Source organism: Mercenaria mercenaria, chromosome 1, assembly GCF_021730395.1.
Source record: "Mercenaria mercenaria strain notata chromosome 1, MADL_Memer_1, whole genome shotgun sequence".
Lineage (NCBI taxonomy): Eukaryota > Metazoa > Mollusca > Bivalvia > Venerida > Veneridae > Mercenaria > Mercenaria mercenaria.
In genome coordinates, this window is record NC_069361.1 from 109,622,567 (window position 1) to 109,649,348 (window position 26,782).

Here is a 26,782-nt window from a genome sequence, read left to right on the forward strand (position 1 = left end):
CAAGATATCACAATATTTATGTTCAGTGTCCGACAAATTTATAATCTTACTGGTAGCCCATTGGGCTACCAGAGTTTTTTTGTAGCTGCCGAAAAATTTAAACCCCGAAAGTATAAACTTGCTCTATCCCAACCTGACTTACTGAGATGTGAGAATCAAAGGGGTCTAAAACAATGTTTGGTTGAAAATTTAACAAGAGGGCCAAGATGGCCCTAGGTCGCTCACCTAAGAAACACACCATAACAGTGTAAAACATGTTTGACCTAGTGATTTCATGGAAACAAATATTCTGACCAATTTTCATTAAGATTGGACCAAAAAATTGGTCTCTTGTGATAAAACAAGCATTTTCTTAGATATGACCTAGTTTTTGACCCTAGATGACCCATGTTCAAACTCGACCTAGATTTTATCAAGGCAATCATTCTGACCAAAATTCATGAAGATCAATTGAAAAATACAGCTTCTATCACATACACAAGTTTTTTCTTTGATTTGACCGAGTGACCTAGTTTTTGACCTCAGATGACCCATATTCAAATTCGACCTAGATTTCATTAAGGCAATCATCCTGACCAAATTTCATAAAAATCAATTGAAAAAAACAGTCTCTATCACATACACAAGATTTTTCTTTAATTTGACCTAGTGACCTAGTTTTTGACCTCAGATAACCCATATTCAAACTCGACCTAGATTTCATCAAGGCAATCACTCTGACCAAATTTCATGAAAATCAGTTGAAAAATACAGCCTCTATTGCATACACAAGGTTTTTCTTTGATTTGACCTAGTGACCTAGTTTTTGACCCCAGATGACCCATTTTCGAACTTGGTCTAAATTTCATCAAGGTTATCATTCTGACCAAAATTCATGAAGATCAATTGAAAAATACAGCCTCTATCGCATACACAAGGCTTTTCCTTGAATTGACCTAGTGACCTAGTTTTTTGACCCCAGATGACCCATTTTCGAACTAGGCCTAGATTTCATCAAGGTTATCATTCTGACCAAAATTCATGAAGATCAATTGAAAAATACAGCCTCTATTGCATACACAAGGTTTTTCTTTGATTTGACCTAGTGACCTAGTTTTTGACCCGAGATGACCCATTTTCGAACTCGGCCTAGATTTCATCAAGGTAATCATTCTGACCAATATTCATGAAGAATAATTGAAAAATACAGCCTCTATCGCATACACAAGGTTTTTCTTTGATTTGACCTAGTGACCTAGTTTTTGACCTGAGATGACCCATTTTCGAACTCGGCCTAGATTTCATCAAGGTTATCATTCTGACCAATATTCATGAAGATTAATTGAAAAATACAGCCTCTATCGCATACACAAGCTAAATGTTGACAGACGCCGGACGCCGGACATCGAGCGATCAGAAAAACTCACCTGAGCATTGCTCAGGTGAGCTAAAAACATCAAAATAAACCTGTGCGTTTGTTTCCAGTTCCACAGACACATTCCTGTCATATTAGTCTAGGTTTTTTGGAAAAGGGCCCCTGGTCAAATTTGGATTTTTTTCACATGGTGAATTGTCAAAATTAATCAGATAAGTTTAAAACTTTATTTTCAAGTTTTATGGTAAGCATTCAGATGCATTAAAAAATCTTAAGTATCCCCAAGTGAAATTTAGAGAATTTTTTTCCAAGTTGCTGGTTCTAGACAGACCTTGCAAAAAATAACTACTACTTTGTCATGTTCAAACTTTTGTTTACACTCAGTAAGTTTCCACGCCAATAACAACTGCATTTTCCAAACAGTAGAGTGTGTGTGCATTCGAGGGGAAAAAATAGGGTCGCGAAAATATGTGACATTTGATTTTAATGGTGTAAAAACTACCTGTCAACACGTTTTCGTTGCTTTATTCAATAAATGGTAATGTATTTATGTATTTTGAGATGTTTTTACGTACAAAACATACAATTTTCTGGCAGAATCATGTATTTAATTTTTACCGAGGTGCAGACGGTCATGTCGCTAAAAATAGAAACGAGCTGGTTTTTCCAGTATTTTTTTGGATTTCATTAGTGAACAAAACAATCAAAACTGGATATAAGTTGGGATTTTCTTCTTTGGATTGGGAATTGTTTGCTTCAAATTGGAGAAAATGGATAGGGAATTTTTATTGGGCCGAAATTTGGCCCTGTGAGACAGGTGGGAAAAGTCCTGGCTTTACACATTTGATACGTGTAGGCGGAGACTGTTTCTGCAGCTAGATGATGGGCGGGATTAAACCAGTTTGAACAGGTTACGACTGGATAATCATTACACATGATTAGTTTTGTTGATTGCAAGCTATAATCGAAGAAACGACCAGATGTTGATTTTATAAAATATACAATTACCGGGCTACTAAAGCTTTAAAGTTATGGTTGCCCGGCGGGCTTATGTCGGGATTTTTTTGGTAGCCGGACGAAAATTTCTGGTAGCCCGCGAGCTCCGGGCAATGGCTTTGTCGGACACTGATGTTAAAAAATAATCAAATAGTTCTATGAAGTTTCCAGATTTCTTTTACATTTAATAATGAAGAAGCATATATTTTTATGTCAATATAGGTACATATATAATTTGTAATATTTTATATGTTTGTATTGATGCCATACACATGTCACTATAATAAAAGATTATCTTATCTTATATACTGTGAAATCATTTAATTTCGTCGGCACAAAATTTCATGGTTTTGGCCAAAATGGCTGTTTCATGAGGGCGTAAATTTGTTGATTTTTAAACTAAAAAAAACAAAAATTTATAATTTTCACAGGAATAGATCTAGTAGATCTATATCATTTTGTTCTAACATGTGAAATCTACTCGATATCAAACAGCGTTACCATGGTTACTGAATCTGCAATCTACACCACCTGAGATTAGCGAGTGATCATGTGCCAATTAATGACCGCTTTATCTATAAATATACGACCCCTAATTTGCAAAACTTAATAAAACTGTGAAATATTCAATAAGAAAAGTTGGCGCCAATTAAAAAGTGTCAAAACCATTTATAATTTTAATAGTCCCAAAGTAGTAGTAGTTTACTACATGTCAGTAAATAAAAACAGCGGAGCGGGGCCGAAAAAACAAAACAAAACAAAAAACAGCCGCAGCATAGTGTGGTTGGCACGTGACGCTACGTCAAACTTCTATTTTTAGTATCTACTTTTACTTTGATGAGCTTGTCGTTAACAACCTACGGGTAAATATCTGAATGAAATAGTCGGTTTTGTTCTGACGCATACCTATGTTTATTGTTGATGGAGCCTCTATAAACTCAACGAAAGCTGCAGGTCAGTACTGCCGCATGAACACAACTACGAACCAGATCGGACGGCCATGGTGTCTTTTTGGCGACACTGAGTACAATTTACATTATCGTGGACATAATATGTTTGTTGGGACTTAATTTCGTGGTTAAGCTGAACCACGAAAATTAATCCCCCACGAATAATAATGATTTCACAGTAACTTAAAAATGTGTATGTCTTGAAGTATATCTTGCCAAGAATTTCCAATTCATATTAATTATTATTTCCCATGCAAGAGGTATTTCCATTGATATATTCCAGTACTTCACATAAAACCATAAAATAAACATAGATAGTAATATATGCCCTTTTTTGGTCAAACTTACTTAAACTGAAAAAGTTATTTCAAAATTTCATACAAAAAACCTGGAAATCTCCTACATACTTTAACAGTAAAAGCATCAATATTATTTTAAGGAGCCGAAGTAACCTTTTCATTGTTTCAATAAATAACATTTTGGACAATTTTAAATGGTAAATGGAGTTGTAAGATTTGTTATAGAAACTGTAAAAGGTGTGAAGTTACTTACCTGTTGAAGTATTGTGTACCTCTCCCTAAACAAATTAGCTTTATCATTAGCATTACCGTGTAGACACGGGGCTGGCAACCCCAGGGTAGAGTTTCTGCAATATAGAAATATTCTGAATTCTGCATAGTGATATAGTTTCATAACTTTAACAGAATTTATTAAGTTGAAGAATGGCCAGAATAGGTATTAAATTTAAACAACAGTTATAACAATGTCATTTCAGTAAGTCAAATGACTAAGAAGCCTTCCACGAAATTTCAATCTTAAACATGCAGTCATAACTGAGATATGATCTTGCATACAACTTTTAACAAGGTATGATGCCGACACCATGGTGAGTAAATAACTCTCACTCTCCTTTGAATAGTCTAGCTAAAAATTGCTAAGCTGATAACCAAGCATTATGTAGATAGGTTTGATAGAAATTTTACAGACAACAAACTTCACATAAACAAGAGCTCGTCGAACACGAAATGCCCCCCTTGATGCATTCAGTAATTGCACAAGGAACAGAAATTATATGCTCACTGTAAACGAAAGTCTCTACCATTCTGGTTTAATCTGACCTTGACCTTTAACCTAATAAGAGATTACAGAGTGATCTTGGTGCCATCCACTGAGTCATTTTTGAATGGGTCAAAATCAAGGTCAAATTTTATTTTGGAACAAAAAACTATGCATGTGGTCCAAATTTGAAGCCTGTACCTTCAAAAATGTGAAAGTAGGTCACTAGGTCAATAACAAGGTCAAAGTTTTTTTCGGTACACAAACCTACGCATTGGTCCAAATTTGAAGGCTGTAGCTACAGAAATGTGAAAGTAGGTCATTAGGTCAAGATCAAGGTCAACTCATGTCAAGGTTCATTTTGCCACTCAAAACTTATACATGTTGTCCAAATTTGAATGATGTAAGTTATGGACATGAAGATTCTAAGTTTTTCCCTATATAAGTCTATATAAACCATATGACCCCTGGGGCGGGGCCATATTTGACCCTAGAGGGATAATTTGAACAAACTTGGTAGAGAACCACTAAAGATTCTACATTACAAAATATTAAAGCCATAGTCTTTGTGGTTTGGACAAGAAGATTTTCAAAGTTTTTCCCTATATAAGTCTATGTAAACCATGTGACCCCCAGGGCGGAGCCATATTTGACCCTAGGGGAATAATTTAAACAATCTTAGTAGAGGACCACTAGATGATGTCATATACAAAATATCAAAGCCCTAGGCCCTGTGGTTATGGACAAAATGTTTTTCAAAGTTTTTTCCTATATAAGTCTATATAAACCATGTGACCTCCGGGGTGGGGCCATATTTGACCCCAGGGAAATAATCTGAACAATCTTGGTAGAGGACCACTAGATTTTGCTACATACCAAATATCATAGCCCTAGGCCCTATGGTTTTGGACAAGAAGATCAGAAACCGTTTAACTGTTCCTGGCCAATGTGACCTTGGCCTTTGACCTAATGACTTTAAAATCAATAGGGGTCATTTGCCGGTCATGGCCAACCTAACTATCAATTTTCCTGACACTAGGCCCAAGCGTTCTTGAGTTATTGCCTGGAAATCATTTTACTGTTCCTGGTCACTGTGACCTTGACCTTTGACATACTGACCTCAAAATCAATAGGGGTCATCTGCTGGTCCTGACCAACCTCCCTATCAACTTTCGTGACCCTAGGCCTAAGCGTTCTTGAGTTATCATCCGGAAACCGTTTTACTGTTCAGGGTCACTGTGACCTTGACCTTTAACATACTGACCTCAAAATCAATAGGGGTCATCTGCTGGTCATTACCAATCTCCCTATCAACTTTCATGATCCTAGGCCCAAGTGTTCTTGAGTTATCATCCGGAAACCGTTTTACTATTCAGGGTCACTGTGACCTTGACCTTTGACATACAGATCTCAAAATCAATAGGGGTCATCTGCTGGTGATGACTAACCTCCCTATCAATTTTCATGATCCTAGGCCCAAGCGTTCTTGAGTTATCATCCGGAAACGGATTGGTCTACATTCCGACCGACCGACCGACAGACTGACCTACCGACCGACATCTGCAAAACAATATACCCCTCCTTCTTCGAAGGGGGGCATAATAAATACTACTCAAAACTCGCAGTAACCTTGTTTTAATTCATCATAAATGTTCCTCATTTCAAATAATTTTGCAAAATCTCAAGACATGCCTCATATGTAAGAACCACAGATTCAAGGTAAAGTAACTTCCTTTACAATTAGTAAGTACTTACGGTATAAACTTTTTCCTGTCTTTCTGATAGGTAAACCTTGGCACAGAAAATGCATCAATCACAGAAAATATTTTGTCACTGTAAAAAAGATAAAATATCAAATAATGTTGAGACATTATGATGTAGCTACAATGCAGCGATTTTTTTCCTTCTTTATAAAGTACCCCTAAAAGGACCTTTTCCCAATTGAAAAATGCAATCTTTTTTCTCAATTATCATCCAAAAATTCCCCAAATGACCAAATCAAGTTTGCATTTTGATGATTGCTGAAGGAAAACTTAGTTGCATAATAACTTACATTGACATTCACCACGATTTAACCATTTAAACAGTTCATTTGATGCTATTTACATGTAATTAAAGGAAGAAGCATTCTAAATGATGTTATTAATTAACTATAAAAATTCCCAATCTGAGTAAAAACCCCTCTATTTTTCCCAATTTTCCCGGTACCGGACCTTTTCCCAAAAGGGAAAAAAAAAAATCACTGCAATGTACAAGGCAACCTATCTCAAGCTAACAGTTCAACACTGCAGGGAAGATTAAAGTGACACGTCATAGTTGCACCGATATTTCTTACTGAAAAATATGAAATACTGTAAACTAGTGAATCTACATATTATTATACCACAGTCGAAAACTTTAGGGAAATTGGTTGATTAGTTTCAAAATAACGTAAAAATACCTAGGCATTTCTAATTTGACATGTATGTCTAGATCATATGCAAATTAGTTTCTGCTTGAAAATCATGCTCGATTACCAAAAAACAACTAAATCTAATTGAAAATTCTAAAGATCTTTTACCAGTATGATACAGAAGATTAACCTTTACCCTGCTAAATTTCTACAATGAACTTGTCCATCTTTCAATTTGACAAGTACCATTGACAGTTAACAGGGATGCTGAACAAAAAGATACTGACTGAATGGCGAACAGTGCAGATCATGATCAGACTGCATGGAGCAGGCTGATCATGATCTACACTGGTCGCAAATGCAGAATCAATTGTGTCCAGCAAGGGTTAATAGTACCCTTTACATTTACTCACAGGACCCTTGGGCCCAAATTTTGAAGGGTCCTTTTCCAAAACACAGGAGTCCTGTCCCAACACGTCCATATAATTGACTATATTTTTTTTTTAGTAATACGTAGATCTTTACCTAAGAAAACAATAAACCCAAGATCATGTTACAGCATAATAAAAATGTCAGTTTCAGGTCATATAGTCTCATATTGTAAAGTAATATTTATCAAAATTCATGTTATTTTGATTAGGTTTTTCTTCTATATTTCATTTAATTTTTAATAACAGAACAGTGCTATAACACTCTATAACAAGAGCACCACCTTGCGGGTGCTGACGCTCATCTGATTTTTTTTGTATAATAGAAATATTGTCCTACCCATGATTTTCTAAGTCTAAAAAGGGCCATCACTCTTGCAAAAAGCAGGATAGAGTTATGTTTCTTGATGTACAGTGTCCACATATGATGGTGAAAAACTGTTGCAAGTTTTAAAGCAATAGCTTTGATCGTTTATGAGAAAAGTTGACTTAAACATAATATTCAACCAAGAAAATGATTTTTCTAAGTCCAAAAGGGGCAATAATTATTGCAAAAAGCAGGATGGAGTTATGTTGCTTGCTGTACAGGGTCAGTTTTGATGGTGAACAAGAGTTGCAAGTTTTAAAGCAATAGCTTTGATAGTTTAAGAGAAAAAGTTGACCTAAACATAAAACTTAACCAAGAAATCTGATATTTTCTAAGTCCAAAAGGGGCCATAAATCTTGCAAAAAGCAGGATGGAGTTATGTTTCTTGCTGTACAGGGTCAGCTTATGACGGTGAACAAGTGTTGCAAGTTTTAAAGCAATAGCTTTGATAGTTTAGGATAAAAGCTGACCTAAACATAAAACTTAACCAAGAAAACTGATTTTCTAAGTCCAAAAGGGGCAGTAATTCTTGTAAAAAGCAAGATGGAGTTATGTTTCTTGATGTACAGGGTCTGCTTATGATGGTGAACAAGTATTCCAAGTTTCAAAGCAAAAGCTTTGATACTTTAGGAGAAAAGTTGACCTAAACATAAAACTTAACCAAGAAATCTGATATTTTCTAAGTACAAAAGGGGCCATAAATCTTGCAAAAAGCAAGATGGAGTTATGTTTCTTGCTATACAGGGTCAGCTTATGATGGTGAACAAGTATTCCAAGTTTCAAAGCAACAGCTTTGATAGTTTAGGAGAAAAGCTGACCTAAACATAAAACTTAACCAGGCAATGCCGACGCAGACGCAGACGCCGACAACCGCTCAAGTGATGACAATAACTCATCATTTTTTTTCAAAAAATCAGATGAGCTAAAAATGTATCCAAAATGTACTATCCGGACACTGGTACACTTTCGGAATGTCATCGGAAAGTATTTTTTGCTCAGTTTACCCGGCCAACTAAGCTAAATCAGAGATAGTTCCTCAAATAATGATGCTACTTATCATTAAAAACTGCATTGAAAGTCAGTTTTTTTAAGGAAGTTTGGAAATATGCATATGACATCTGGTGTAATTAGACTCGTGAACGGACATTCGAAACTTATTTTTGCTTTCAAAATTCATCAAAATTTGTGAAGTTTCTTGTTGAAATTACGGTATGATCACTAAACAATGGTCTAATTTAAAGTTGGCATGAAAAAATCTTGCAGGGCACTTTTCACATGCTCGGTAATCAGCTGCTTACGATAATTTTGTAACGGTAGAATCAGAATAGTATGAGTTACTCCCCTTTGTTTTACAAACGCCATTTATACGTCAGTAATAAACAAATTAACGTCATCTTTGATAGCTGATAATCGTCTTCTTAAACCTAAAGTAAGTATGCCATTTATCTAAATCAGTTGAGATATGATTAAACTAATACCTTAGAGATGTAATTTTGATCCATGTCAATTATTTGATGAAAGTTTGGTTATGAAATACGTTTCACGTACGTTTGGTCACTGGGCGCTTGGTTCATGTTTGAAGTAGGGAGCGTTCAGTAGAATCAGAAATAATTGATCAGCCAATGAAAGTCATGCATGAATGATCCGCTCAGCCGCTATAAATACAGAGATTCGCCATACTTTGATCAGATCGTTGCAGAATCTCGATAGAGTCAGACCATTGGAAGATACTGGGACTTTGAAGTTGACTGGGCATTAATAAACCTCCATCATCTCTAGAAAGCTAGCTTTCAGAGATATGGTAACATATTAGTGTTAAAAAACCAGGTCGCAGTTGAATTGAAATAGATATAAGTATTATAAGGCTGAAGACATTGTAAATACAAATAGCTGGAACTTTGTTATATATCCCTAGCAATAACATATCTCAGTAGTCTAACTGACGCCTCGCGTCATAGCTATTGGGATAGTTATTGGACTATAGGAAAGTATCGGGTTGCAGTTAAAAGTAGATGCATCAGATATTTTTATATGTTCATAGTGTTAAAATAAGCTGAAAGCTTAAGTTATAAAAGTCAAGCTACCGTTGATATAGTTTTGTGTTTGTTTTATATGATATAACAGATAATTTAAGCTGATTATTTTTGAAACACCTAATCATTTACGAATCATTTGTACAGAATCAATAGGCAGGAAGCCATAAGAAAAATTCATATATACATTTATATGTAAAGCTGTATAAAGCAACATTTCAAATAATATACCGCTCGGAACACGTTACAAAATTGGTGGCAGCGGTGGGATAAGATAGATAAAATCACCATTATCTTCGACTCACAGCTCTATATTGAGATATACAATGGCTGAAGGTGTGAGCTACACCTATGACGATGAGCTATCATTGTTGCATGAGCAATTTAGAGAATTGCAGCGACAGAATGAAGCTCTTAAGTTGCAGAACGAAATATCATTGTTAGAAAGACAGATTGATTCTATGCAGATGTCATTGCAACACCAACCTCCAGACTTGAAAGCCTATGAGGAAGAACAAGCACCTCTATCCTCAACACCTAAAATTATGAAGAGAAAATTGGCAACATCACTTGATGAGAGACGACGTAGGTTTCTCCCCCCAACACCTGTATTAAATACAGCTTTAAAAGATGTTAAGACAGAGGTATTCAAAACATCAGAAGGTAGAAATATTAAATATGCATCACCATCAATTTTCAATACAAATATGAGTCCCCGAGACAAATTCATTACATTTCGAGATCGGAAGCCTAAGCAGTCGTCTGGGCAAAATACGACTACAACTGGAAATGTAACTACAGAAAATCAATGCCAGACAGAAAATATAAATGGTGAATATGGCTCAACATCAAAAAGAACTGTGATGATGAAGCCAGCTACATATGATGGAACTAACTCTTGGATAGATTATAAAGCACATTTTGAGGCATGTTCAGAGATAAATAAATGGACAGAAAAAGAAAAAGGACTTTATTTATCAGTTTCGCTTAGAGGCCAAGCACAAGGCGTTTTTGGCAACTTGACAAACAAAACTCCAAATTACGAGGAGCTGGTATCCGCCCTACAGGAGAGATTTTCGCCACCCAATCAAACAGAGTTATATAGAGCTCAATTACGGGAACGTAGACAAAAAGCAACAGAATCTTTATCAGAAATGGTGACAGTGGTGGGATGAAGTCAACTGCCGGACTGGAGTTGCCTTACCCATGTATTTCCTAGGCCAAATCTCGGGACGAGATTTCTCGGAGGGGAAAGTAATGTAACGATTACTGAATGCATAAAGGGAAGTAATTGCATTAATATGCAAATTTGTAAACCTGTCAATTGTCATCGGAGTAAAATGACAGTATATATGCACATTAAATCACCTTTGGTGATAAGCTAGCTTTTCACCGACGGGATTTGTGTGGCACTGAAACGTTACAATTTAATAATTGGCACCTTTTTTGACAGTACACAGGATCAATACTCTATCAATTAATTTCAACACTTCATTGATTCTTCTTACCTATGTGCACTCGCCGTGACGTAACTTGCTGATAAAAAAATCAGCAAGGCATGTCTACAGGAGAAAGGGCGGGATTTAGCAGAAGATCAAAGGCAGGAGGGCGTGACCCCGAGTGTTTATTTTGGAATACACGTGTCTATCGTGGAAATAGTTTTACTGAAGGAAATGAATGATAAGAGAAAGGATTATCAAAGGAAAATGCCTCCGGGTCCCGAAGGACGCACAGGCAAGTATCATGCCAGGTCCTTTGAGCGTCTTTTGAAATCTCCCGGGTCCGGACCCGGGGTCCCGGATCAAATGGAACCCCTGTTCTGATACACTTTTGTACTATAACACTATTTGAATGTTTACCTGAAGTATGTAAACTATGGGTATTTCCACTTTGGTTTAAAAATAGCTGTTTTATCTATACAGTTGAATATTGTTACCTCGATATCGGTTAGCTCGATACTCCGGTTAGCACGATGTGTTTGAGACGGTCCCGATTTTTCCCTATTTATCTTAAAGTAATTATTTATCATTATCTTGTTATGATTAGCTCGATATTTCGTTTAGCTCGATGAGATTTTTCAGTCCGTCAACTTAACTGTACTGTTTTTACACCTGGTTTCTTCGATATCACAGCTTGTCAAAAAATATCTATGTTATTTGTAAGGTGTGAAAATCAACCTATTGTTGTCCGTCGTTGTATTAATTATATTCAAGTTAGTTTGTGTGTTTGTTTTGTTTGTTATTTGATCTTTAATCCAGTTTAAATGTCAGAAGTTTGCATATAATTCCCAATAATTAGTCTTATAAAACATTCCGACTTGTTTCGGGAAGGAATAAAAATGCTAAATTAATGTTTAAATGTATATTTTGAAAAATTAAAAAGTTGTATGTATGTATGTATTTAATAAAGATGATTTGTTTGTCAATAAAATTAAAATCGTATTTACGTTTAATATTATTTCTTTCCCCTTTCAAACCCTCTGAAAAAAGCATTGGATATAATGACACTATATAGACGTATGACACAAGTAAAAAGTAGTCCCAGATAGTCGATATCGTTACGTCGAACTTCGGATACGTTGATGCAACTTTTACAGTCCGTTAAATATCGAGGTAACGGTATTCGACTGTATTTAGAATTTTGAATGAATAGGAAGACACCACCTGCATTTGGATGGAAATATTTGTTCTTCCAAAGTGTCATAAACAGAGGTAATACTATATCAGCATTCTCCTACTCTAATCAAGACTACAGAACTAACAAGAGCTGTCCGTAAGACAGCCTAGCTCAACTATTCGAAATATTGTCCCAGGAGCAGGAAAATATTACTCAAAAAGGTTAAATATCAAAAGAGTTTTAAGTTCAAAAGGGGACATAATTTGACCAAAATGAAGGTCAGAGTTATGGGACTTGCTGCTATCAACTAGTTTTATAACCCCAAAGGTACAGGTGAAGTTTCAATTCAATATCTGCATTAGTTTTGGAGATAGTAACTTGCCTGTAAAACTTTAACCAGAATTTTCTAAGTCCAAAAGTGGGCATTGTAATAGATACGTTGTTATGTTGTTGGGGAATAGCGAAAAGTCTGTTTATGAGCCGTGCCACGGGAAAACCAACATAGTGGGTATGCGACCAGCATGGATCCAGACCAGCCTGAATAATTGGACATGAGACAATATATATGAGCCGTGCCATGAGAAAACCAACATAGTGGGTTTGCGACCAGCATGGATCTAGACCAGCCTGCGCATCCGTGCAGTCTGGTCAGGATCCATGCTGTTCGCTAATAGTTTCTCCAATTCCAATAGGCTTTAAAAGCGAACAGCATGGAGCCTGACCAAACTGCGTGGATGCGCAGGCTGGTCTGGATCCATGCTGGTCGCATACCCACTATGTTGGTTTTCTCGTGGCACGGCTCTTATGGTTTTTGATGTTTATTAAAATAATATATCCAGAATAAAATTTAAGATGTTGTAAGGTCTAAAGATTCTAGCAAACTGATACAGAAATACAGAGGTACAGAAATATAATTGTTTAAGCAATTACAAAGGCAGCATTCAATGACATACCAAAGAAACAAACATATTGAATCAAAAGATTTTACAGTAAGGTGTTAATGATACATGTCAATCAACATGGAAAATAAGAGACTTTGAAGAACTAATTATAAACTGAATGGAGAGATTTGGTAACAAGGTTCTAATGACAAATGTCAGTCACTTTGGCCTTCCTTAACTCTCTGAAGTTTGAGACCACCCAAAATTCTAGAAAATATACAAAATGTACATGTAAAAAATATAGATGTGAATATCACATATATAACAGCATAATTTGCTCAAAATACATGTCAGAGTTATGGGACTTGACCAAGTGAGGTTGGTAATTGACCTAGAAAAAGAAAAAATAAGTTTCAAAGCTATATATTTGTACCTTCAAATGATAGCTGTATGTACTTGCATGCAAAAACTGAAGGTGTGACGCCGACGCCAACGCCAGGGTGAGTAGAATAGCTAGACTATTCTTCGAATAGTCGAGCTAAAAAGCTGCATCTATGTCAACTAATGGAAGAATAAGAATCAATTGAATATTTCCCTATGCTAAATCTTTCAACAGCAACATAACAAATCTGATGTAATCATGATTGGCCTGGATTTTTAAGCAACTTGTAAAACTGGATACGAAAATCTGCCAACAGCTATGTTTCAGATCAACTTTGATGAGAACATGTGCTGGTGTGTACGGAATATGATTTCTTCACAGTCTGAACTTTCTTAATTGGTAGTTGGTAAGTTAAAAGCGACTTTTTGTTCTACTCTTAAAGGAAAACTGTTTCCTAGTCAGATAAAATGAAAAGGACAAACAGATTTTGTACATGACATGATAGTTGTTTATTCACAATCATACCTCTCATCATCTTGTTCAGCATTGCACTCTTGTACCGCACTCTCACAAATCTGTTTGTCTATCAATGACGATGTTACTGGAAATAAAAAAGTAGTCCTCTACGTTAAAGGTGAAATGAAAATTGCATCTGTAAATTTTTTTTTCTATGCACCTATACCAATGAATGGTGCAATGCCTCTTTTCCCACTCTGACACCACAATACTGTCCTGCCCATGTGTAACTCTTGATCTTTCTGCAATTTCTAACACCAAAATACATTGCATGCATCACATATTTGGTGGCGTGCATCAAGAGATCAATCCATGCTGACTACCGGGTACATTTTATTTCTACCTACACTTATTTCCATGCTGACTACATTTTATTTCCACCTACACATTTCTCCATCTGAACATGATCCAATATCCATACTCTTAAAGTAAGGAATATACAAATACTTAAGAATTAATCTTTGCTGACTGTAACTAAGCTTTTTTAAAAAATCCTAAAAAACAACAACAGTTAAATGGTGTGTGTTTATGAAGTGAAAAAACATTGCAAGATGCATTGAATTTCTCATACAATTCACTTACACGGCTGTTTTTGCACAATTTCTATGATTTTATCTAGCCATTCTTGACAATCTTCTTCATCTACCTGCGAAAATACATCCACCAGATAACGACTTGCTTCACTGAAATTATAAAACATTATATTCCCTTGCAGTACACAGTACAATCGTACTGATGATTGATATAGGTAGTGTTCAATTAAATATACAACTGTCAGCAATTACGGAAGTGTGTGTGTAGGTGTGTGTGTGGGGGGGGGGGGGGAAGAGTGGAAAGGGGTGGCGAAAGATGACAGGGGAAGATGATACTGAGAAACAAGTAACTCAAGTAACTGAACTTATTATAAAACAAGAGCTGTTCATAAGCCAGCGTGCTCGACAACTTGACAGCTTCTTGTCAAACAAGGGTCAAAACTTGATAAAACTTACACAACTGTTTTATTTCATTATCAATTTAAATTTTATTTAAAATTGAAATGATAACAACTTGCATGCAATTCTTCAACCAAATTTTCTAAGTGAAACATAGGCAATAATTTGAATTTAATTCAAGGAAAACTTCTCTAACTTGATTACTTCACTAGGTCTGATGACTAGGAAACACTGTGTGAAGTTTCAATACAATATATGTAGTTGTAATTGAAATACAGCTTAATAGTTCAACGCAAAACTTGAACCAAAGTACGAGGGCGGTTCAAAAATAACATAGACTTTTAGTGTCAGAAGACGCATATTGTGTAAAGAACAATGTGAAATATATTATTGTAATTCACAGTCGTTCTCTTATTTGGTCATACATTTTTTGTAACATTTTTGCAGAAAGCTGAAGCGCGTGGAACATTTTAATTACCATAGCTACGCATTACCGGCACAGTCGCTTTTTGTCATGATTTGAATTTTAATGCCTATATTCGCACTGACAGAACACATTTTCGCCAGAAAATATGTCAAAGTGCAGGAACACGTTAGGGCGACATACACCGAGAGTATGGCATCATTCGGACGTAGGAGGCAAAAGTAAACAACATTCGAACTAAGTGAGTATCACTGTTTATAATGCATGTTATGTCGTCATCGACCTGCATAGATAATCAGGCAGTTGTTTAGTTATGTAGAAATTTTGGCGAAAAGCAACTAATATTTATAAACTCATGAAGCAGACGCCACAACAATGTTGGTCATCTGTGTCTTGATTTTCAAGTGGTACAAATGATTCGCTATGTCCCATACTTGCTTAACGACGGCAGAGGTAAAGGGAGAAAACAAAAAATTTGTGATTTCGCGTCGTCAATGTATGACGCCTTGGACAAAGACCAAGTACTCACGTTTAGCACCCTGTCTGAGATGCTTGGCCTAAGTGTTCATACTTTTCAGTATTCTAACCAAATAAGTTTTATGACTTAGGCGTTGTTCATCAAAATTAATAGTTTTTTTTACAATTATTGAATAATGCAAACCTAATCTCGATGAAGGCACAACGTTGTTAACGTCATTAAAATATGATCACCGTGTGCCGGGTTTGTGTATTAAAGTGACTGTGTTTGAAGTGGCGTAACTCTTGACTGTATGATCAGAATCACGTCAAATTTGCAGTGCCGCTGCAGTGAGCTGAAAGATTGCGAATCACATCATTTTTTATTATTTGTTTCATTAAAGTATATAAAAGCTAGAGAAAAAGTCTATGTTATTTTTGAACAACCCTCGTACCAAAGATATGTCTATAAACGAAGCTTTTGAAAAAATTTAAGATGAAAATAATTCCAAGTATTCATAATTTTAACATGTCCAAAACATTGCGGAATGATACTAATTTCACTTGGGTAATGATTACATTTTACTTGGACTTATCACAGACTCCCTGTGTAAAATCTCAAACTTTAAACTAATATAAAGGTATTAAATCCATATAATATTTCAATGAAACTTAAAGGTTATGTTGTTTGTAGCATCATCTAGAGCATGTGAAGTGAGAAATCTTAATTTGATTTCTAAAATAGTGTATACTTATTTCTAAAGTCACTATATGCTCACTGAAAATATACTTCATTATACCCAAGTGGAAACTGGCAGGTACTCGAAAATGCAGCGCTCTGATTGGTCAGTTAGAACCCGTGATGTACGGTGATGTCATGATAAAGTTATGAATAACAACCTGGTGACCTCGACCTTGGGTATAATGGGCCCAGCCCCTACACATACTTTGTTTGTATGCTGGACAGTGTTTATGTGAAGATACAGTAAGATATAAGCAATAGTAACAAAGATAAGACAGAAAAACAAAGGTTGCCGAAATCTTTAACCTTAAAAATAACTTCAGAATAACACCTTGGTGACCATGACCTCGGGTATAATGGGCCCAGCCCCTGCACATTGTCACATACTTTGTACGCTGGACAATGTTTATGTGAAGTTACAGTAAAATATAAGCAATAGTTACCAAGATATGACAGAAAAACAAAGGTTGCCAAAAAACTTTAACCTTAAAAATAACCTAAGTATAACACCTTGGTGACCTTGACCTTATGTATAATGGGCCCTGGAGCCCCTGCACATAATTAGTTTGTATGCTGGACAATGTTTAAGTGAACTTACAGTAAGATGTAAGCAATAGTAACAAAGATATATCACTGTGTTATCTTAATGAAGCGTAATAAACCGAATGGAGTCCAATTTTCAAACGACAACAGTTGATTTCTCAGACTTCCAATCATAAATTCATTCCTTCCCAGTGTAGAAAAATATTAGTAACATTAAAAATACACCATTATCATTATAAACAAACGATCTGATAGAAAGTTTTTCCTGACACAAATTTTTATTCTTCTGCTGTCTGTTTCATACATCGGTAAAACATGATCTCATTCACTTCCCATGTGATACTGGCGAGATTTGCTTTATATGCTTTTCAAGCTGCCGATCTATTTATTTTTATAGCTCTTTGGTTTGTATTTATCCTGATCTGGCCACTTGTTAAGTTAATGATTAGTTTAATATTGCTTGTGTGATTATAGTCTGTGTCTGGATATACAATGATGATGATAAAAATATATACAGGTGCGTAGTAGTTTGGGCTGGAGGGGTTGGGGGTTCCAGACCCCAAGTGTCTGTGGGTTTGAAGGCTTAAAAGGTCTGTAGAACTTGGGCATCACTGTTGGATTTGACCGCAACATAGACTATTGTATCATCTGCGAACAACCTCACTTTGCCCTTAACCGGTCATGCTAAGCACGACCCCCCTTAACACTTTCAGGCAGATCATTTATGTAGGAAAGGAAAGGCAGAGGCTAGAGAACCGGAATCGGTGCCCTAGACTGCGAACTTATTCGTCTGGAACCGGTTCTCTAAGCAAAATACTGTGCATAGGCTAGGGAACCGGAATTTTATTTCTATGCATAATACTGCCAAAATCCAGTTTGTTTCTTTTGGTAAGTATCATGTGCATATTCTTATCTTAATTAGTTAATTAATTTTACCATTTCAGCAAGCTATGCCCTTTTATTTATTTGTGTGTACTGTGTCTCCAGAAGTTTACTCGCCGCATACTGTCCGCCATATTGGAATGATAAAATAAACTAGTACGAATGAATGCGAAATCGTCGACACTGGAGCCGAAATAAACTTGCAATTTAAACTTAAAAGGTATAAGACAATAAAAGAAACGATTAAAACAAAATAAGTAATTTCAGTATCATACATGCCATATATCCCACCGGGAGGCTTTTTCTCCCGTATTTTCAGTAGATCTCCCGGTCTCCCGCCAGGACATGAAAACCTCCCGTAAAAAAATAAATTCAGAAAAAAGTCATCTGTCGAAATATCGTATCTCAGACCCAATGTAGACCTTTAGAAAGATCGATTAGCCCGGAAATACACTTCAAACATAATTTTCATAGTTGTCTATAATCCCTAGCTTGTTTATCGACAGATACACGCCTGAGGCATTAATTATCTTACCACCTACTGTCACCATCTGCAAACAATTAACCATTTAATCTTACCCGTAGGCAAATTGTAAACATGTGCATGCGAGATTTTAGACTGATTCAATAACACCAAAGCCACTGATCCGTAATTTTTCAAAACAATATGTAAACCAGTCTTAAAATTACGTCATTTTACCGCCACCTGCCAAAGTGTACTTTCGTTTTCGCTGACCTTAATATTTATCGGGAGACACTCTTTACCCATATTTATCGAGCCATCAGAGGATGAGACAGGTTAGTGCTAACACCGAGTTTATGTTTCTCAATTTAAATACTTGCAAAAATTCGACAACAACAACACAATTGGCGAGTTAATGTCACACTACACAGAATTTCGGACAAACATGAATTCAGATAAGTGAATTTTATGAAATAAATTGCAATTCATTTTGCCCGAATAATTGACTGTCATTCCTTTGTGATATTGTCATGTTGCAATAATTAACAGGAGAAGAATTCCTTGGTTAAATACATGTAAAGAATGACTGCCCTTAAAAGACTGTTTTGACATATCTCCGCAATCTTTTGAGGTATTGTATGCTTAAACATGTCAAAAAGATCACTCTCCCCAGATGCAGAAGCATCAACACATAAAGCAAAAACAAAGTTCCTGGTTCAATCTTTCATGGAATTCTGAATTTCCTTGGATTAAGTTAAGTGCTATAAGTAAAAATCATGCATTCTGTACACAACTGTTGGCTCCACTCATCAATTCAATGTAAAAACTTGATGATTTTTTCATGAAAACGGTTATTTCGCGCGTAAAAAGTGAGCGAATAAAAGTCTCCCTTATTTTTACCCAAATCTCCCTTAAAAAAAGCCCTGCTGAGGCAAAACTCCCTTATTGACTGTCTGAAAATATGGCATGTATGCAGTATTGATTACATATCTTGAACGTGAAATGCTGAGGTGTTACAAACCAGTATTTAAAGTGATCAAAGAATATGTATGAAGTTTTAAGGGCAATTAAATTAGTTTATTCATCTATAAACATGTAATGACACAAATACAAACCAATATTATTTTATATTTAAATAATTTAAACATAATACAAGTTTAAAGCAAATAACATTTAAAAACTGCAAAGTAGTTTTCACGCATTCATTCGTACAAGTTTATATCATTTGAATACGGCAGACACGGTATATATGCGGCGAGTACACTCTGGGAGACAGTAAACGCAGACAAATGCAAGGGCATGGTAAAATTAATTAAGATAATAATATGCATGACCAGAGCTCTCCACAAGCCCCGGCTACTGACGGATGTACCGCCGGCCACTTTTCTCAACTTGAACAAAAAATGAACTTCAAAATGTAAAATAGTAACCCGAAATTAACTGTTGAATGAACTCATAAACAAACCGCTACCATTACGGGCCTACTACTACTTTATACATGTGTATTCCAACAGTTAAACTACGTTATTTTTGTATGCTGACGTCATATGGTTGTTGGTTTCCAAAGTAAGTGGATTGCGCAGGATCTTAGCGCATCTATTTTTAATCAGTCTCCCCACGTGACAAGCACTGACGAATAGTTTAGCAATATGAGCGGGCACCTGTGGGTTTTCCCGCTTTCTTTATTTATCCGATCCAATGCATCCGTACACAATCTTTGCAAAATTAAATAGCAACCCTGTACTATAAGTAACTAAGTAGAATTGATTAATTAATTTTTAGTCTTGTTAGTTTCCATTCAGCCTGTTCTGACCGCTTTAGCGTTATTTTAACTGGCACGATGCACTGAGAAAAATGTTTCGTACGCCGTTGCTCAGATGCTGTGCGTAAACGGTTTGCATGTGAGTTAAGATTTTTCTGAAAGATTACTCACTTGCCCAAAAGACGGTCAGTCATTAATAAAGAAATATTTTTGAAACAAAAAATACGGACCTGGAAGCAATAGATCTACACGTCAAAATGCTCATGATCGCCTTTCTAATGGCTCATTGTTACAGAGGAAAAAATCAGAATTACTTTTTTGGCATTTTTTTTTTCTTAAAATACATTATCACTGTAATAAATTTAAGTGTATAAAAATATTATATGGCTCATGGCCTAGATATATATATAATCCACCTATGTGCCAAGGCTGTGAATAAAGACTGTAATGCTGAACCGTTTTTGACAGATTTTTTGAAGATATATAATAACACTGGTTTAGAGTGAGGGTATGACTCTGATTTTTTATGTGAGTCACAAATACATTTTTAAAAGGAATTATGTTTTTATGTCTTTTTTTGTGTAAAAAATACAGGTAGACACAAAGCAAAGAAAAAACACCCCAAAATACACCATTTTAAACCTTCAATTTCAAAACTTAACGGGGGAGGGCCCCCAGACCCCCCGCTGGCTACTTTTCTTTCATTCGCCTTATTCCAGTTACCCATAATCCTTTGCGGTATGATGACTTCCGGTTTAGATTTGACAGCTGATCAGCTGATTATAAAATATTACGGGAAACTACTTATAATATGACCTAGTATATCGCCAGGTAAGTTAAATTGCTATAGTTCATTAATATATGTCGTTGTCATTTATCTGATATAAAATCTCTGTTGTTTAACATGTTTAAATGTGAAAATCTTCCTCTTACAAAATTACGACGACTGGCTGGAAGGTGGGTGGGGTAAATTAGGATGGTGGTGGTAAATGTCATTTTATGCGTTAGTGGTGTTAAAGCAAACACTCATTGTAAATAAATGTATATGCTGTACAGGACCATTTTCTTTTGTTTATTAGCCTTTTCTTTAGATATGTCACTTATTTACAAGTTACACAATATATAGTTATACAATTATGTACTTGTTGTTTATTCTTTATTTGAACAAGTTGTGACCACTTTTTTTTTTTCAGACATACTGTACTTTGAATGGGAAGCTCAAATATATATGAAGCTAAATTCCATTTCGATGTGTAGATATGATGTATTTCAATTCTTGTTGAAGTAAAACTACCAGACATGTCAAAATCAGCACTGAACATTGTAAGTATATGCGTGCCAATCTGTTTACAAATTACTGATTTAAGTACTAACACAGTACTTGTCACCGGTAAAAAAAATAATACCTGTGACATATGTTATAAACAATTGATTAACAGACCCCTAGAAAATCCTAAGAGGGCAAGGTATGTGTCGAGTTTATACCAACAATAAGACAGGGTAGGCATTCGAATACAAGACAGTTATACACTACCCAGTCCGAGGTTCAACTAAAGTTAAACTTGCATAAATTTGTACTTCGACAGACCATAATACTTTAGATGGAACTGCAGCTAGAGTTCATTCTTTCAATAATTGATAAAATTACTCTTATTTCTTGAAATTGAAGGTAAACTTAAGTTATTTATTTTTAATTATATTGTAATTGAAATATGAGGATTGTATTTTGTGTTGATGAAGTGTCGTTAACTTAAATAAATATTTTCGGTCATTGACGAAGTATCATAGCTGAACTGATGTCTTATTCAACAAACTGTCATAATCGACCAGTGAAGCCCCCAAAAGCATATTTGTGAATTTTAAACTGTTAATAAAAGATCAGTTTCAGAAAAACTTGTCATTACAATTATTGTAATTTATAGGTAATTTTCACTTTTAACTTAGTTGATATTTTCTGAAAATCACATTGAGTTTATATATAATAAGAGAGCTATTGACGGGAGTAAAAGTGCACAGGTGACAAATTCTAACATTTGAACTGTGCCAAGTGGAAAAGTGATTAGGTCAGTGTAATGAAAGGTATTGTTACCATAGCAACCATTAAAATCCATAGATCACTTGTCAACATTATGGAATTTATGCTAATTGATCTGGACCCCTAGGAAGTGTGTTTATTGTGTACACCTGTCAAAACAAAGCAATTATTAGCAATTAGGAGTGACCTGTCGCTTTTATTTTTAGATTTGGATTTTCCAGACTGTTCCATTTATTAAATAAGGGTTTGAAAGATATTTGACTTATTCAAAACTATAAATATATTTCAAATACCGAGCAGATTGACATTGCACTGATAGTTTAGTTGGTAGAATTGAGGAATCTTGCTAGTGATTTAACTTTTACGATTAAGAGGCTGTGGGTTCGAAACCCACACAAGGCGACTTTTTTATGACTGAATTTGTTTTATTTTATTTTTCAGGTTTTTTTTTTTATTTCATTTTATTTCATCATTTCAATTTCATTTTTAATTTCATTAATACAATTTAAATACATTCAATACATTTCAAACACACGCGCCCAATGGAGCATCCTCACACTCGCTGGAGGCGTCGGTTTCCTCCTTATAAGTGTCATCAGCTAGTTGAATGACTAAATCGTCAAGAGCTATGTCAACCATGTTGAATAATTCACAATCATAAAGATATTTGAAAAACTTATGTTATAGGCGAAAATAGCAAAATGATACAAGTAATGCAATTCAAATACATCTTTAACATTATTATCATTTTAAATGTATGTTACCAAAATATAAAATGAAACAAAAAAAAAGATAAATGTAATATATATATATATATATATATATATATATATATATATATATATATATATATATATATATATATATATATATATTGATCTCCACTGGAATTCGAACTCACAAAAGTTACATTCTAAAGGCGTCACGCTTACCACTGCACCACGGCGTCTAATTGTCGAAGAGGCAGTCATTTAAATATTAATTATAAAAATAAGTTATATAAAGGTAGGGTACCCCTTTACTGAAGTGGATTATTCCAGTAACATTTCAAATCTATTAATAAAAAAGACAGGTCACTCCTAAATGCTAGTAGGGTGTTGTTTGCATCTTTTTGATGATTCAGATCAACAAAGTTTCATAGAAAGTGTCTTTGATTAGTGATTCTTATCAAAACATTATGTAATCAATTAATTTTATTATATAAGTCTGTTGCAAGTGTAGATTTTAGGATTGATTAGTCAGATGATATTCTTCATTTAGAAAAACCCTGAATTTAATCCTTAATTTCTAGTCTTTCATTTTACCTTCAGTTAATAAAATTGCACATATGTAGGAGTAAAACATTTTTCTTCTTCAGTAGTCTCACAAGAAAAAAGTCATGCTGAATTATAAAATATTCTAAGTTCTTTATAGACTTTCCATAATGAAAAATATTTATCATTAAATTATGAAACATATACCTTCAAAACAAAAAAATTTATATCTGAAATTATGTTGGATACTTTGGCCAAAAGAAATCCTTGTTTTACGTAACAAACTCAACAAAATTAGGATATCTGGGTTGGATTTTTTTTATTTCTTTTAAGGGAGACTGTTCAGAATTTTTTTTAGTGAATATAAATTAAGAGGGTTATGCCTTTAGAGCATCAATAAGTTTATTTATAACGTCACTTGCAATGTTTAAAGCATAAGAAGTGTGCACACTTTTGCAAAAGTTAAAAAATATTTTCCAAGGCCTTTATAAAAACGTAAACAGTTGGGCCAAAATTCTAGGGTATGTCCAGATACTGCAAACAAGCATTCGCGCAGTCTGGTCAGGATCCATGCTCATTTGCTGACGGTTTGTCTATATTTGCAGTAGGCTTTAAAAGGAAACAGCATGAATTAATGTTGAACTCAGTAACATTTTTAAATTGCATTTTTCTTCAATAACCTGTAATAGAGATAGTGTACAGATAATGCTATTGAGTTTATGGTTATCAATAATCAATGCTTTTGTATCTATATTGGAGTAAAGGGTTAAAAAAATATCATACACAGTATGACCTGTTACGCAAAATGTTTTTAATTCTTCTTCAGAATAGAGACTTAACTGACATCAGAGATTACAACAGTGTTGCTGGCTTGAAAGCTGATAGACTGAAAAAGCTATGCCAGTACTACAACATAGATGTGAAATTACCAAAAAAGGCACGTATTGTATTGCTGTGTCATTGTCTAGGAATTTCAACGACAGGTCATGTACAGCAGGTTACAAATAGGAGTGATGCTACCAAATATCTAACTGACAGTCAGAGACAGGAATTAGCAGGTATTACCCCAGCTTATATGTGCCGGCTTAATGAATGGAAAAAAGACTTATCATCTGTACCAGATATTGAGGAATCTGCTGTGAAAAAATATCTAATTAATACTGAAGTTCTGAGTGCCAGTGATGCTAGAACATATAAGATATCAAGGCCATTTGCATTACAGCAGTTTGTGCATTCAGTGTTGTTTAATGATAATAACGGTTCGGAAACATTCTTATTAATAAGAGCACAGAGCAACCCGTCGCAATCAACAAATCCGGATGAGGTGAAAGTTGTGTTTGTTATTATAGACAAGTATCTAGGAGAACCTTACGGTATTTTCTGTAAATGTACTGTAGGGAACAGTGAAAGATGCGGACACATGGGTGCAGTTTTGTTCAAACTTGCTGAATTGCAGGCAACAGGAGTGTCAGAGGGCCCTTCATGCACAGATGTTCTGTGTAGATGGGCTGATCCCAAAGGATGTAAAGCAGAACCAACGGTCTTTCAAGATTTAAATATTAGAAAATCTGATCCTCCTATGAGAAGAACAGTTGATGACTATGGTCAAAAAGTGATAAATACAGCTCCTCCCTCGTATGATGATGTCGTTGAATTAAGAGCTAATCTAATTGCAGCAACACACCATATTGGTCAGTACTGTCCTGCTATCCACATTCTTAATTGTGATAGATTTAAACCTGAAAATACTGTGATACAGCCTTCAAATATTACAGAACAATTGCCGAATACACTAAGATATGACAGTGCAGCTATCGCTCCAGCAAAAGAAGTGGAAATAAAAACTACCCCTGTAGTAATGACACAACTAGTGCCAAAAAAGTTTAATAGTATAACAGACGAGGGCTACAGCAAAGCCAGCGAAGAGGTATATTCAAAGGCAACCAATATGGGTATTGACATCGATCAAGTCAATAACCTAACGAAGGGTCAGGCAGAAAACCCAGAGTGGCATGAACAAAGGTTAGGGACAATTACAGGGACAAAATTTTCAAGTGTAATAAAAGTGATTGAAAAGAAAAGAAACTGTGACTCTATGGTGAAAGACATGTGTGAAAAAAGCTCTGATAAACTTAAGAATGTACCAGCAGTCAAATGGGGCAGAAAACATGAAAACAAAGCAAGGCAGGCATACATAAACAAGGTTGCTCAGTCTCACAAAGACTTTAAGTTACAGGAACAGGGATTAATGGTGTATAAGGACTGCCATTTTATAAGAGGAAGTCCTGATGGAATTGTTACTTGCAGTTGTCATGGAAGCATTCTTGTTGAAATTAAGTGCCCTTTTGGTGCAAGAATGATGACTGTTACAGAAGGTGTTGCACAAGGAAAAATCAAGTTCCTTGAGAAAGTGAACGGTCGATTTCAGTTGAAAGAAAATTCTTCGGATGGCTACTTTGCGCAAGTCCAATGATTGATGGGGATTGGTAACATCAAACCGTTGAAACGTTGCAATTTTGTTGTTTGGACAACATGTGACATGATGGTTCTAAATGTTAATTACAATGAACAATTTTTTACAGACAGACTGGTACCGTCCTGTAAGGAATTCTTTAAAGTGCACATAATACCAAAACTTCTTCTGAAAGAAACAGAATTACCCACCCCATCCCCTGCCGTCCATTTAACCTCTAACACAAACACTAATGTCTCAGATATATATATCGCTTCACCCCCAGCTACTGAACATGTATCCACAGATGAATACCAGGCGTCAAAAAGGACTCGTGTGAAATCACCAAGAAAAACTGCCAAGAAGGCGGTTTCAAAATCAAATCCATCATCTCAGCTGGTAATACCGTCTTCCACAATTACCCTCAAGCAAACAACATCTGCTCAGTTAATATTGGCAGAATCATCTGTTTACAAATGTGCTACTTGTAAGAGGTTGTCAGACTATTCCCCCCCCCAAGATGATTCCCCCTCAAGACAATTCCCCCCCAAGACAATTCACTCCCGGACAATTCCCCCCACAATGTTATGTAAGGGTGACAGTTCCCCCTCTCCATATTATAATATGTTTAAAGGGTTGTAAAGTTTATTTAATATGGAAAAATCCTATACTCCAATACTTTATATTTAAAAGGCAGTGGCTACGATTACGGTACCGTAATCCTAGCCTCCGGTTCTAGGATTACGGGAGTTCCGTATTCCTAGACAACCCTATGAGGATAGGCTAGGACTACGGAAGTATTTTAAGAGGCATAAAGTATATGTTAGGACACGCATAAATGATGTTGTAAACTTACTTATTTCACTT

The 26,782-nt window shown here is 35.4% G+C and overlaps 2 protein-coding genes across 2 annotated transcripts in view; one reads left to right on the forward strand and one right to left on the reverse strand.

Moving 5' to 3' along the window:
* Positions 1–26,782, reverse strand: part of LOC123526825 (DNA polymerase epsilon subunit 2-like) — a 73,500-nt gene that overhangs the window by 41,053 nt on the left and 5,665 nt on the right. Inside the window, exons 2-5 of the mRNA XM_053520336.1 lie at positions 14,554–14,654; positions 13,981–14,056; positions 6,112–6,189; positions 3,853–3,946 (exon numbers count right to left, since the gene is read on the reverse strand). Of these exons, the coding sequence (XP_053376311.1) occupies positions 3,853–3,946; positions 6,112–6,189; positions 13,981–14,056; positions 14,554–14,654 (349 nt within the window). The remainder of the gene's footprint in view (positions 1–3,852; positions 3,947–6,111; positions 6,190–13,980; positions 14,057–14,553; positions 14,655–26,782) is intronic.
* On the forward strand, positions 20,860–26,625 carry LOC123526799 (uncharacterized). The gene is made up of 3 exons (XM_045306050.2): positions 20,860–21,006; positions 21,369–21,498; positions 24,290–26,625. Exons 2-3 carry the CDS (start codon positions 21,475–21,477, stop codon positions 25,934–25,936), a joined length of 1,671 nt encoding a protein of 556 aa, XP_045161985.2. The 5' UTR covers positions 20,860–21,006; positions 21,369–21,474; the 3' UTR covers positions 25,937–26,625.